This window comes from Saccoglossus kowalevskii, chromosome 1 (assembly GCF_978046115.1).
Source record: "Saccoglossus kowalevskii chromosome 1, keSacKowa6.1, whole genome shotgun sequence".
NCBI lineage: Eukaryota > Metazoa > Hemichordata > Enteropneusta > Harrimaniidae > Saccoglossus > Saccoglossus kowalevskii.
This window is the reverse complement of record NC_140641.1, coordinates 6,980,450-6,994,129: the sequence shown is the minus strand read 5'-3', so window position 1 is coordinate 6,994,129 and position 13,680 is coordinate 6,980,450. Positions and strand designations below refer to the sequence as shown.

The following is a 13,680-nucleotide window of genomic DNA, read 5'->3' as shown; positions in this document are numbered from 1 at the left end:
GCGATGGACGCAGGGCTCTTTGGCAACGACCGCATAGAGGTCAAAATACGCGTTCTATTTTTACACGATAAATTTGGCTCTTCCGTTTCGCCCCCTCCGGAATGTTCTACTTTCGCAGCCTAATCGAAGTTTTTCGAAAAACGTCGAAAAACCACAAGAATTAGTAGAAATGTTCCTGTTTTGGGCGGATTATTGATGGATAATAATGTCTTTATTATTTTAGTTTAGTTATTTTTTTATTGGCGAAAAACTGCGAACTCGGCAAATTTGGTTGCACAACTTCCCTTTATCATATACACCCAGCGACACCGATGCCAGCTGACTGTGTACAAAACTGGTAGGAGGTAATACATTTGGGGCAAAAGTATTCAAAAATCAGTTTTTGGATGTTGCAATGGCAGTGGTGGGCCAGGATTATTTTCCAATTAGTGACGGCACGACCTACCTGTGAAGTATGAACAAAACCAGCCAAGCCGAAAAAATCACAGAGGAGTTAAAAGCCGTTGCTGGTGAAAAGTTTACCCCAACTTTGGGGTCAAATTTCTCGATAATGAAAACAGATATCAAAAATTAAAATAGTAACTTTGTGCCCACACTCAAGCTGAGTAGAATGAGCTATGTCTGAAGTGTTTTATCCCAAATTTGTAGGAGGAGATACATTTGGCACGAAGCTATCCAAAAATCAATTTTTTGGCTGTTGCTATGGCAACGGTGGGCCAAAATTTTTTTCCAGATTTTTCCTAATAACTAGGGTGAAGGTGTGACCTACCTGCCAAGTTTGAACGAAATCGGCCAAGCCAAAAAAATCACAGAAGAAATCATACGTGAAAACACTGGAAATGTACACACACAGACACACACACAAAACGACAAAAGTGATTATAAGGGCAATCCTAGCGGAGCGGATCGCCAATATAATTTCAGTGTGTCATCCTGGAATGATAAGCAACATTACTGTAAAATCTCTAATTTGGGCGTAATTTTTCAAACATTTCACTCTGCCTAAATCACCAAAGCTGAATATTTTAGATTACTTTGATACTGTAAATGCATTAATTATTCACTGGGTTTTAATTTAATTATTTTCACTGATAAATCCACTGAATCAAATCTACATGAACCTAAAATATTAATGAAACTAAAACTAAATAATTGTTTTCTTGACAAATTCGTGAAATCAAAAGACAGTGAATATGCTCAAAACATCAAAATAGTGAAATTAAATGCTTGTACAGTAGTACCGAATAAAGAAACGTTTGTATGCAATTTATTCAATTAAAAACCTGATTACACTTGATAGCACATGCTAAACATTGTGTTTCAATTGATTTTAACACTTACTTATAATTATAAATTATGAAATCAATTTGGACACCTTAGTCTGGTAAACACACTGATTACTAGGCTACTGAATAACAAATAACACACACTGAATTTCCTCTCACTAAAGAATACAGTAAACAAAATTAAATGCTGCCTCATATCCAGCCATTTCTAGAGAATAGACACATTTGTTGTAGTTATCCAAATGAATTAGCATATTAGCATTGTCATTCAATTTTTGCACATCATATTGTAGTCATTTACTATAAAAAAACGTTATTTTAGCTGAAATTCAATTTTGCTGAAAAGGCAATTTGGATTGTTTTGTATTAATTTACATTTATTTTGGATTAGTTGAATGTAAAATATAGGAAAATGGGAATTAAACTAGATTTTATTTCCACTGATGACTTCAGCGAAAATAGTAAAAACAAATTCAAGGTGAAAATAAGGTACTTAACATTATTACGAAAAAGATGTAAACCCAACTAGATAGTTACCGGTACCTCAGAGGAGGCAGCTTTTTCTTGTGGTGGCTGTGCATAGCCTGCTCCATAGTAGTCTGTTGGAGACTGTTGCTGTGGTAACAGGTCCGGCATCACATCACTATTTCTGGAATTATTGATGACAAGTGCAGATGGCCTGGCCTGTAAAAACAATATAAGTGTAACATTTTGTATCTTGTAATTCAAGCTATCCTGGAATACTAGGATGTGAAACCCCAAACATAAAATACTTTAAGATACCCTAAATACTAGAGTATGAAACCCCAAACATAAAATACTTTAAGATACCCTGGAATACTAGGATGTGAAACCCCAAACATAAAATACTTTAAGATACCCTGGAATACTAGGATGTGAAACCCCAAACATAAAATACTTTAAGATACCCTGGAATACTTGGATGTGAAACCCCAAACATAAAATACTTTAAGATACCCTGGAATACTAGAGTGTGAAACCCCCAATTCCACTTACCCTTCTGTTGCTTGGAGACTCTTCATTCCTTGTTTCTGTCTGTGGGGGCGTAATTTGTCTAGGTGGGGTATGACTTTGTGACGAGGGTGGTGTAGACTTGTTTACTGCATGTTTTGGTATTGGTGGTGTTCTATTAGAAGTAGTTCTTGGTGGCAATGGAGGTGCATCTGCTATCGGCGGTGTATTTCTCCTCAATGGTGCTGCATCAGATTCTTGTCTGGCAAAGCTTGTTGAGCTCTCTGTACTGGCACTGCTGGTATTCAATATGTCATGCTCTGAAAGACAAATAGTAGAGAACCTTCTTAGCAGATAGCAATGTCCCCAAATGAATAACTGTTATGTCTGTATTTGAAAAGAGCCGTCTCACACCGTCATTTTCTATTTCATACTATTAATTACTTCTCTTGCGAGAAAATCAATATAGAATATTACGGATGATGAGAATATTTCAATTCCTATTCTCAGTACATGCAAAAAATCCAGTTCTTGTCGCAATGAGTGGCGGTTCATATGGGACAACTGATGTATTCTTCCTAATACATGTGTATGCTTGAGTTGTGCTGTCATTTGTGATTACAGCTGACAGGAAATGATAGTATGAGTGGGTTACATGGATCAACAATCTTTTAAGTACTGACTAAACAAATAAACGAACACTCACCATCATGAACTACAAATGTGTGCATAGTGTCATCATCATATGGTTGCTGCGGAAGGAGTCTATCAATAAAAACACAATATGTGAGGAGAATAATAAGTTTCAAGTAAAGCAGACAAAACACATATAATCATTTATGTCTTATCAAAGGGGATCACAGGGAAAAGTATAAAAGTTTTTCAAAAAATTAATCTTGCAAATCCAGAACCTGAAATAACACAACAATACTGTTTCCCAGAGATACTTACAGTGGTTTTGGGATTTCAGATGCTAATATTGTACCATCACCTTGGCTACCATCCTCACCACCATCATCATCTTCATCATCATCTTCATCATCATCCGCTATAGGGCCACCTCCTCCCATTGCACTCAATTGCGCTGCCAGGGCAACCAGATCCTTCAAAAAAATAAATAAATATTACATCTTGTTTATTTGAAAACAATTCCATTGTATATAACACATCACTGCTGAAATCTGCATGAAACAAGATGGTAGACCAATATGAGCTGAGAATATTATTCACATGACATCACTTCAAATTGTGACTGCATTCAACATATAAATTTGAGTTCTAGGAATGAAACAACAATGAACATTTAGCAAAATACCTGTGGGTTTCTTGGAGGTGGTCTGTATGGAGGTGGAGACCTGGGTCTGTTCGGCTGTATTGCCATTTCTGGTTTAGGAGTTTCAATAGCTTGGCTGTAACGAGCTTGTAAGGGTGCTACAGAAGGGTAGAAAGATCACAAGTTTGGTGAAATCAAATAATGATGTGCACAACATTAACACTGTAACTGAAAGAGAGGGTAAAAGAAAATGATGGAGAATATAACGTTGTGTTGAGAATAAAATTAAATCTCACTATTTTGAAAGGAAAGTTTCACTCAGTGTGTTTAGCTAAGGTTATATTCTCCAACATCACAAGAAAACTGTAACCATAGCAACAGCACCATACGAAGAGACAGATACAATAAGATACATCTGAAGAAAGATACAGCTGGTTATATCAAGTATGAGTGATAAATGTAAGGACATAAATATCAAGTATGAGTGATAAATGTAAGGACATAAATATCAAGTATGAGTGATAAATGTAAGGACATAAATATCAAGTATGAGTGATAAATGTAAGAACATAAATATCAAGTATGAGTGATAAATGTAAGGACATAAATATGAAGTATGAGTGATAAATGTAAGGACATAAATATGAAGTATGAGTGATAAATGTAAGGACATAAATATGAAGTATGAGTGATAAATGTAAGAACATAAATATCAAGTATGAGGGATAAATGTAAGAACATAAATATGAAGTATGAGTGATAAATGTAAGGACATAAATATCAAGTATGAGTGATAAATGTAAGAACATAAATATGAAGTATGAGTGATAAATGTAAGGACATAAATATCAAGTATGAGTGATAAATGTAAGGACATAAATATCAAGTATGAGTGATAAATGTAAGGACATAAATATCAAGTATGAGTGATAAATGTAAGGACATAAATATCAAGTATGAGTGATAAATGTAAGGACATAAATATCAAGTATGAGTGATAAATGTAAGGACATAAATATGAAGTATGAGTGATAAATGTAAGGACATAAATATCAAGTATGAGTGATAAATGTAAGAACATAAATATCAAGTATGAGTGATAAATGTAAGGACATAAATATCAAGTATGAGTGATAAATGTAAGAACATAAATATGAAGTATGAGTGATAAATGTAAGGACATAAATATGAAGTATGAGTGATAAATGTAAGGACATAAATATCAAGTATGAGTGATAAATGTAAGGACATAAATATCAAGTATGAGTGATAAATGTAAGGACATAAATATGAAGTATGAGTGATAAATGTAAGAACATAAATATCAAGTATGAGTGATAAATGTAAGGACATAAATATCAAGTCAAGAAAATGGCGAGAGGGCAGCATATAGCTTTTACAGCGACTCCAGAGCTCACCCACAACACAGCAAGCATTGTCAGAAAATTGAAGAGATTAATTCACCCAAACCGTGGCAATGCTTTGCTAATACTGTGCTACCAGTAATGTTTTACTTCTATATTCCTATTTTGTTAAATTTGTAGTAATTCTTATCAGTTATATTAGTTGTTACTCATTCACGGTTATGATCAGTGGGAAATAAGTCTACATTGAATGTGCTTTACGACACACTGGTACATATAAGAGTGCTAGCATTCACATGCTTCATGTTGGGATCTACATTGTGATTACCAGCAAGCATTCACATGCTCCTTGTTGGAATCTACACTGTGATTACCATTTAGCATTCACATGCTCCATGTTGGAATCTACATTGTGATTACCAGCAAGCATTCACATGCTCCATGTTGGGATCTACACTGTGATTACCATTTAGCATTCACATGCTCCATGTTGGAATCTACATTGTGATTACCAGCAAGCATTCACATGCTCCATGTTGGGATCTACACTGTGATTACCATTTAGCATTCACATGCTCCATGTTGGGATCTACATTGTGATTACCATTTAGCATTCACATGCTCCATGTTGGGATCTACACTGTGATTACCATTTAGCATTCACATGCTCCATGTTGGGATCTACATTGTGATTACCATTTAGCATTCACATGCTCCATGTTGGGATCTACATTGTGATTACCAGCAAGCATTCACATGCTCCATGTTGGAATCTACATTGTGATTACCAGCAAGCATTCACATGCTCCATGTTGGGATCTACACTGTGATTACCAGCAAGCATTCACATGCTCCATGTTGGAATCTACATTGTGATTACCAGCTAGCATTCACATGCTCCATGTTGGGATCTACACTGTGATTACCATTTAGCATTCACATGCTCCATGTTGGAATCTACATTGTGATTACCAGCAAGCATTCACATGCTCCTTGTTGGAATCTACACTGTGATTATCAGCAAGCATTCACATGCTCCATGTTGAGATCTACATGTTGATTACCAGTTAGCATTCACATGCTCCTCGTTGGGATCTACATTGTGATTACCAGTTAGCATTCACATGCTCCATGTTGGGATCTACACTGTGATTACCATTTAGCATTCACATGCTCCATGTTGGAATCTACATTGTGATTACCAGCAAGCATTCACATGCTCCTTGTTGGAATCTACACTGTGATTATCAGCAAGCATTCACATGCTCCATGTTGAGATCTACATGTTGATTACCAGTTAGCATTCACATGCTCCTCGTTGGGATCTACATTGTGATTACCAGTTAGCATTCACATGCTCTTTGTTGGAATCTACATTGTGATTACCAGCAAGCATTCACATGCTCCATGTTGGGATCTACATTTTAATTACCAGTTAGCATTCGCATGCTCCATGTTGGGATCTACATTGTGATTACCAGTTAGCATTCACATGCTCCTAGTTGGGATCTACATTTTGATTACCAGTTAGCATTCACATGCTCCATGTTGGGATCTACATTGTGATTACCAGTTAGCATTCACATGCTCCTAGTTGGGATCTACATTTTGATTACCAGTTAGCATTCACATGCTCCATGTTGGGATCTACATTTTAATTACCAGTTAGCATTCACATGCTCCATGTTGGGATCTACATTGTGATTACCAGTTAGCATTCAGATGCTCCATGTTGGAATCTACATTGTGATTACCAGCAAGCATTCACATGCTCCATGTTGGGATCTACAGTGTGATTACCAGCTAGCATTCACATGCTCCATGTTGGGATCTACATTGTGATTACCAGCTAGCATTCACATGCTCCATGTTGGGATCTACATTTTAATTACCAGTTAGCATTCACATGCTCCATGTTGGGATCTACAGTGTGATTACCATTTAGCATTCACATGCTCCATGTTGGGATCTACAGTGTGATTACCAGCTAGCATTCACATGCTCCGTGTTGGGATCTACATCTCTATTAGAAATGCAACATAAATCAAGATACATGCACTATACTGAGAACCCATTTTAGTTTTGCAAAATACAAATTTCAATGCAAAGTGACATCTTGTAGCTGTGAAAATCTGAATCTTGAATGGGAGAAGTTTATGTGTGAAGTTTGTGATCAGTCCAGACAAGTCTGAAATACAGGTGTGGACAGATGGCTGCACTCTGATTGTGGTCAATACAAAGAAAACTTTTCTCGTATATATTGTGTCTGAGCCAGTGCCAGTTTTTTGGAACTCTCTGGATAAATCATGTTGACTTATGACCAAGAATTTTATATGCTCAGAAATAAACAAAATTAACAATGTCTTTCACTGAAAAATATAGAATGTTTGTTCATATAGGCTGACAGCTAATAATTAACATTGCAATGAACATCTGGAATGATGACCAACACAGCCATGGTCAACCAGACTGAAGACCATCACAGCCATGGTCAACCAGACTGAAGACCAACACAGCCATGGTCAACCAGACTGAAGACCAACACAGCCATGGTCAACCAGACTGAAGACCAACACAGCCATGGTCAACCAGACTGAAGATCCACACAGCCATGGTCAACCAGACTGAAGACCAGCACAGCCATGGTCAACCAGACTGAAGACCAGCACAGCCATAGTCAACCAGACTGGAGACCAACGCAGCCATGGTCAACCAGACTGAAGACCAACGCAGCCATGGTCAACCAGACTGGAGACCAACACAGCCATGGTCAACCAGACTGGAGACCAACACAGCCATGGTCAACCAGACTGGAGACCAACACAGCCATGGTCAACCAGACTGGAGACCAACACAGCCATGGTCAACCAGACTGGAGACCAACACAGCCATTGTCAACCAGACTAGAGACCAACTTAGCCATGGTCAACCAGACTGAAGACCATCACAGCTACGGTCAACCAGACTGGAGACCAACACAGCCATGTTCAACCAGACTGGAGACCAACTTAGCCATGGTCAACCAGACTGAAGACCATCACAGCTACGGTCAACCAGACTGGAGACCAACACAGCCATGTTCAACCAGACTGGAGACCAACACAGCCATGGTCAACCAGACTGGAGACCAAAACAGCAATGGTCAACCAGACTGGAGACCAACGCAGCCATGGTCAATCAGACTGGAGACCAACACAGCCATGGTCAACCAGACTGGAGACCTACATGGCAATAGAAAACATTCTACATGTATTAATTATTTTTGTTAAATGTAACTTGACAATTAGACAGATGTGCTTCTCATAAAGAAAACTTTATGTTAGAGTTTAGATTAATCATGCATTAGTACACTTAAGCAGCCATCTTTAGATCAGAATGATTAAATTCTCTGTCATGCCCATTCTTTTCTTATGTCTCAGGTCATCAGATCACATAAGCATAAATTATATGGTTGTCGTTAGCTGCAGCTAATCAGGCAGTAATGTGGTTATTGCTACCTGTAATAGGATTCTAATTTGTAGTATAACAGAGAGGTTGTGAGTCACCTTCCTATGACAAAGTATAATAACAGTTGTCAATGTTTATCTGTGACTCTAGGGGTAACTGATTGTGTTTGCCCCAAACCATAGACATACACGGCAGATAACAGAGAATTTAATGACTCAGGAAAATACCTCAAATTGAGACAGACAATAAAAAATATAACTTTATAAATACAACCACTGACATATTTGAAGATTCCCAGTGTCTATTCTCTGCAACTTACCAGTCGCCTGAGTTACTACTAGAGGGCAGGCTCTGGGTGCCTCAACTTGGACAAGACGAACGACCTGAGGTGGAGTACAGCTGTTTTCTGTGTATGTTAAATGTACACACAATTGATGACTATGCTATGACTAAATTCAATCTGATTGGCGAGTACATGGTCATGTGATGTTAATATGATCAATGAGTTAGGGAGCTCCCGGTCTGAGCACATGCAGTGAGCCAGTATTGTATGGCCATTTATAGCTCACTGCACATGCTCAGATGAATAGTGAATGAATAGAAATGAAGTGGTAAATCAACATGAGTGAAAACACACACACACACACACACACACACAAACACACACACACAGTAACATCATGTGAAACTGCAAAGAAATTATTGGATTACACAATATTTAGCTAGGAAAATACCAGGCCTGGTAATCTGGCAATACAAAGGCTGTTGGTAGCTGGAAATAAAAGATTTACTTATTATTGTAGAGACACAAAAACCTTGCATACATCCAGCTAACCAGTCACTGACACACAATTAGAACACACATAGCTACCACACCAAAGTACAAGAATGCATACACATATAGCCACTATAACATTATTGCAGTACAGCAAAAGTGGAGGAAACAGTTAACTTACCGACAGACTGAGCAACTCTAATGTCTCGCTGTGGCTGTGGCTGTGGATGATATTGCTGTACCCTAGGTGGCTGTTGGAGCTGTGGTTGCTGTGGAGGTCGAATTGGTGGCTGTATTGGGATAGGTCGGAGCTGCATGGGGGGAACATATTTAGAGGCACTGGGACCATCTTGTAAGCGTCTGGCTCTGGCTTCTTGTGCTTGTAACATCTGAAAATTTTTCCTCAATGTAGACTCTCCAGGAGCCTGTACAATAGAACTGCAACAAAACATTATACTTAAGCTATGTAGACAGAAGTACATAACTGTACATAACTATCAATAACAGTTTGTGTTAAAATGTTGCAACGTGAAACATTAGTTTAAAACTACAACGTCAGGTTGTAGTTTGTAATGAGGTCATTGGGGTCAAACTGATATTTTGATTCACACAAAAAAATACAATTGCGAAATCTCTGAGATTGTTCATTCTTAATATATATACACTATAAGTAACAATACACTCAATTCAGGAGGTAATCACTGCCAACTCATCTTGAAATGATCTCGTCTTCTCTCAATTGTACATGTAATTGCTATGATGAGATTTTACAATATCAACTCAAGAGGGCGTCCTCCATATAATCATTGCTTGAGTGAGACCCTATAGGTCACGATTGCCTTATAAACAACCCAACTGACAACTAATCGATCTATTGCCAAATGCATCATGACAACATAACGAGTAAAGCCTGCTTTTTGATAGATTACTATTTTAAGTCATTGTCAATGACACGTCCCCGTTCCGTTCATATTTGAGTGACATATACATTCAAAGCAGATCATGACCGAAATGCACCTGTATATGTACAACACATTGTACTAAATCTGAACAAAATCCATCCATGCATGACTGAGATCCGGTTCCGGAATTGTGAAAATACGCGATTTTGATGCATTTTCAGCCTTAAAATGGCCATCATTCAGCTATTGTTAAGCGGATCATGAAACAAATGCACATATCTATTTGTGACATGATGTACAATGTACCATGTGTGTGTGAAGTTTGAACTTGATCAATCCAGACATGTCTCGGATACGGATCCAGAACTGAATTCTTTAAAACAAAATGGCCAACAGTCGGCCATTTCGAACTTGATCCGAAAAAAAAAATGACGTGCATCAAGGTCCTATTATGTTTAATGTATGTACCAAATTTGAACAAAATTCGTCCATGCATAACTGAGATCCAGGTCCGGAATGGTTAAAATGTGCGATTTCAATGCATTTTCGGCCTTAAAGCGGCCGCCATTTGGCCATCGTTAATGAGATCAGGAAACAAATGCACATACATATTTGTGACATGATGTACCTTGTGTGTGTGTGAAGTTTGAACTCTATCAATCCAGGCATGTCTCAGATACGGATCCAGAACTGAATTCTTTAAAACAAAATGGCCGCCAGTCGGCCATTTTAAACCCGATCCAAAAAAAAAAAATGACGTGCATCAAGGTCCTATTATGTTTAATGTATGTACCAAATTTGAACAAAATCTGTTCATGCATAACTGAGATCCGGGTCCGGAATGGTGAAAAAAATGCGATTTTGATGCATTTTCGGCCTTAAAATGGCCACTATTCGGCTATCGTTAATCAGATCATGAAAAAAATGCATGCGCATATGTCCCATATAATGTGTGATGTATGAGTGAAGTTTGAACTTAATCGGTCCATGCATGTTCGAGATACAGGTGATCACGGACGCACACAGGACAAAACATAAGTCCCCGTTTTCGGACTACGTCCGAACGGGGACTAATAAAAAGGTCAACCTGTTAAGCTGGAAGCATGAACGGGGAACTTTATCACTAGTTCAGCGATAACATCTCAGTCCAGTAACTTATCAATGTAAATTAACACTATTTTTCTGTGGAATGAATTTTATGTCTGTTCGACAGTTTTTGAGATATCAGTAGAACCACTAAAAACATATGTAAATTAGATAATTATAGGAGCATCTACGTACCAAATGTTTCATAGAACGAGTGAGTGGATCTTACAATATCTTTCAAATTGCTAAAAATTGGATATTTTATGCAAACCTATTTACCATGTACCAGGTTTCATTAAAATTTGTTAGGTGGTTCTTGAGACATCTTGAAGTTGTCTAATTTATGGATGTATCAAACCTAAACTTATCCCAAGATTCATTGAAATGCAACGCTTCTCGATATATGAGTGTAAGTTACCTTGGTTCTCCCTGGTCAGCGACCTCATCATCGCCTTCATCCTCACTGCTATGGTACTCATAATCGGTTGAGTCATCAACTGTAAGTACAGCAAATATGCAGTAATTAGTATCAACAAAAAGACACCATGTCAAAATAAAGTTTTGAGTTCCCTGGTTGCTATGTTACTGAGCGTTTACCTGCAACAGAAAGGTAACTCAATTTATAACCGTTCTTTTGTTTGCCACAGTTATTATTATAATTCACAAAAAAAAACAAGCAGCCTATCGGCTGAGATAGCTTCGCTGATAGCAATGCACATTTCAATTAAAGAACTGAAGACATCATTAGAAAATGAACAATATGTATAGTATCAAAGCAATCGGACTTGCAGTTTTTAACAAGAAGTCGAAAATATCACTTTTTACCAAAAATGACAAAAATATTCACCAAAATTAGAGAATTGAAGATATCATCACAAAATGAACAAATCTGAGAGAGGTCCACATGTAGTACCTATATATGTAATATCAAAGCAATCAGACTATTGGTTTTTTACAAGAAGTCGAAAATATCACTTTTTACCAAAAATGACAAAAATATTCACCAAAATTATAGAATCGAAGATATCATCACGAAATGAACAAATCTGAGAAAGGTCTACATGTAGTATCTAAATATGTAATATCAAAGCAATCAGACTATTGGTTTTTTACAAGAAGTCAAAAATATCACTTTTTACCAAAAATGACAAAAATATTCACCAAAATTATAGAATTGAAGACATCATCACAAAATGAACAAATCTGAGAGAGGTCCACATGTAGTACCTATATATGTAATATCAAAGCAATCAGACTTGTGGTTTTTAACAAGAAGTCGAAAATATCACTTTTTACCAAAAATGACAAAAATATTTACCAAAATTATAGAATCGAAGATATCATCACTAAATGAACAAATCTGAGAAAGGTTCACATGTAGTACTATATATGTAGTATCAAAGCAGTTGGACTTGCGGTTTTTAACAAGAAGTTGAAAATATCACTTTTTACCAAAAATGATAAAAATATTCACCAAAATTAGAGAATTAAAGATATCATTACAAAATGAACAAATCTGAGAGAGGTCCACATGTTGTATCTATATATGTAATATCAAAGCAATTGCACTTGCGGTTTTTAACAAGAAGTCGAAAATATCACTTTTTACCAAAAATGACAAAAATATTCACCAAAATTAGAGAATTGAAGATATCAACATGAAATGAACAAACCTAAGAGAGGTCTACCCAAGGTACATATACACCAAGTATCAAAGCATTCAGGCTTGTAGTTTTCAAGAAGAAGTCAAAAAAGTAAAACATTGACACGGACGACGACGACGACGGACAATCACTCATATGATAAGCTCCGCTCGACAAAGTCGACAGCGGAGCTAAAAAATATGTCAATAGTGAATTTTAAAACTGACACACAAACTGAAAACTGAAAAAAGCTCTATGTTTGGATACAAAAATCTTGTTTCATTTCACGTGTAAATGAAAACTGCATATTTTATATCTTATGAACATTTTGTAAACTGCAGGTAACCTAGATGCCTACAACACAAAATCACTAAACATGGTATTATTAAATAAAATATCATTCTAATACTGCATAATCATAATGACCGGAAATATGTCAATGTCAATTACATACATGTTGGTAGCTAAGCAACTAGTTAGCCGAAACTCAGCTTTACTGTCATGTGAAAAACCTCACATCATATCAACACTATGTAAAGCGTACATACCTCGCTTCCTTTTCGTCCTGTCTATGTGATCTTTTAACTGTATTCGAACTTGTCTTTCTGTTGGCTGATCACGTATAAATGGATGTTTTAATAGTAGGTCTGTGTTTGGCCTCTTAGTATAGTCCTTTACAAGACACTGGTCTCCAAAATTGTGAAACTTTTTTGACCTGTTAAAACAAATCAAGACAATTAAAAATTCATTAATTTTGATCACTATAGAGTTTGAAACAGCTTCATGTTAACGATCAAAACTTCCTAAGATTTCGTAACTTACCATTTCCTTGACCTCAGCCTTGGAGGCGGATTCCTTGGAATGAGAAACAGCGCCCTCATCGGGTGCATATCACACAGCGCTGCAAAAAACAAGTTACCATGATATTTAAT

General features: G+C 36.9%; 1 protein-coding gene across 5 annotated transcripts in view; it reads right to left on the bottom strand.

Annotated features, from left to right (window-relative positions):
* The window catches only part of LOC100369640 (mitogen-activated protein kinase kinase kinase kinase 4-like), a 56,000-nt gene that overhangs the window by 6,937 nt on the left and 35,383 nt on the right, over positions 1-13,680 (bottom strand). Inside the window, exons 9-18 of one of the 5 annotated variants that reach the window (XM_085498613.1) lie at positions 13,571-13,649; positions 13,297-13,463; positions 11,524-11,602; positions 9,299-9,555; positions 8,623-8,748; positions 3,574-3,689; positions 3,210-3,361; positions 2,965-3,023; positions 2,304-2,578; positions 1,824-1,970 (exon numbers count right to left, since the gene is read on the bottom strand). In XM_085498613.1, the coding sequence (XP_085354739.1) occupies positions 1,824-1,970; positions 2,304-2,578; positions 2,965-3,023; positions 3,210-3,361; positions 3,574-3,689; positions 8,623-8,748; positions 9,299-9,555; positions 11,524-11,602; positions 13,297-13,463; positions 13,571-13,649 (1,457 nt within the window). The remainder of the gene's footprint in view (positions 1-1,823; positions 1,971-2,303; positions 2,579-2,964; positions 3,024-3,209; positions 3,362-3,573; positions 3,690-8,622; positions 8,749-9,298; positions 9,556-11,523; positions 11,603-13,296; positions 13,464-13,570; positions 13,650-13,680) is intronic. The other 4 variants (XM_085498618.1, XM_006823371.3, XM_085498630.1 and 1 more) reach the window with 4 other exon arrangements.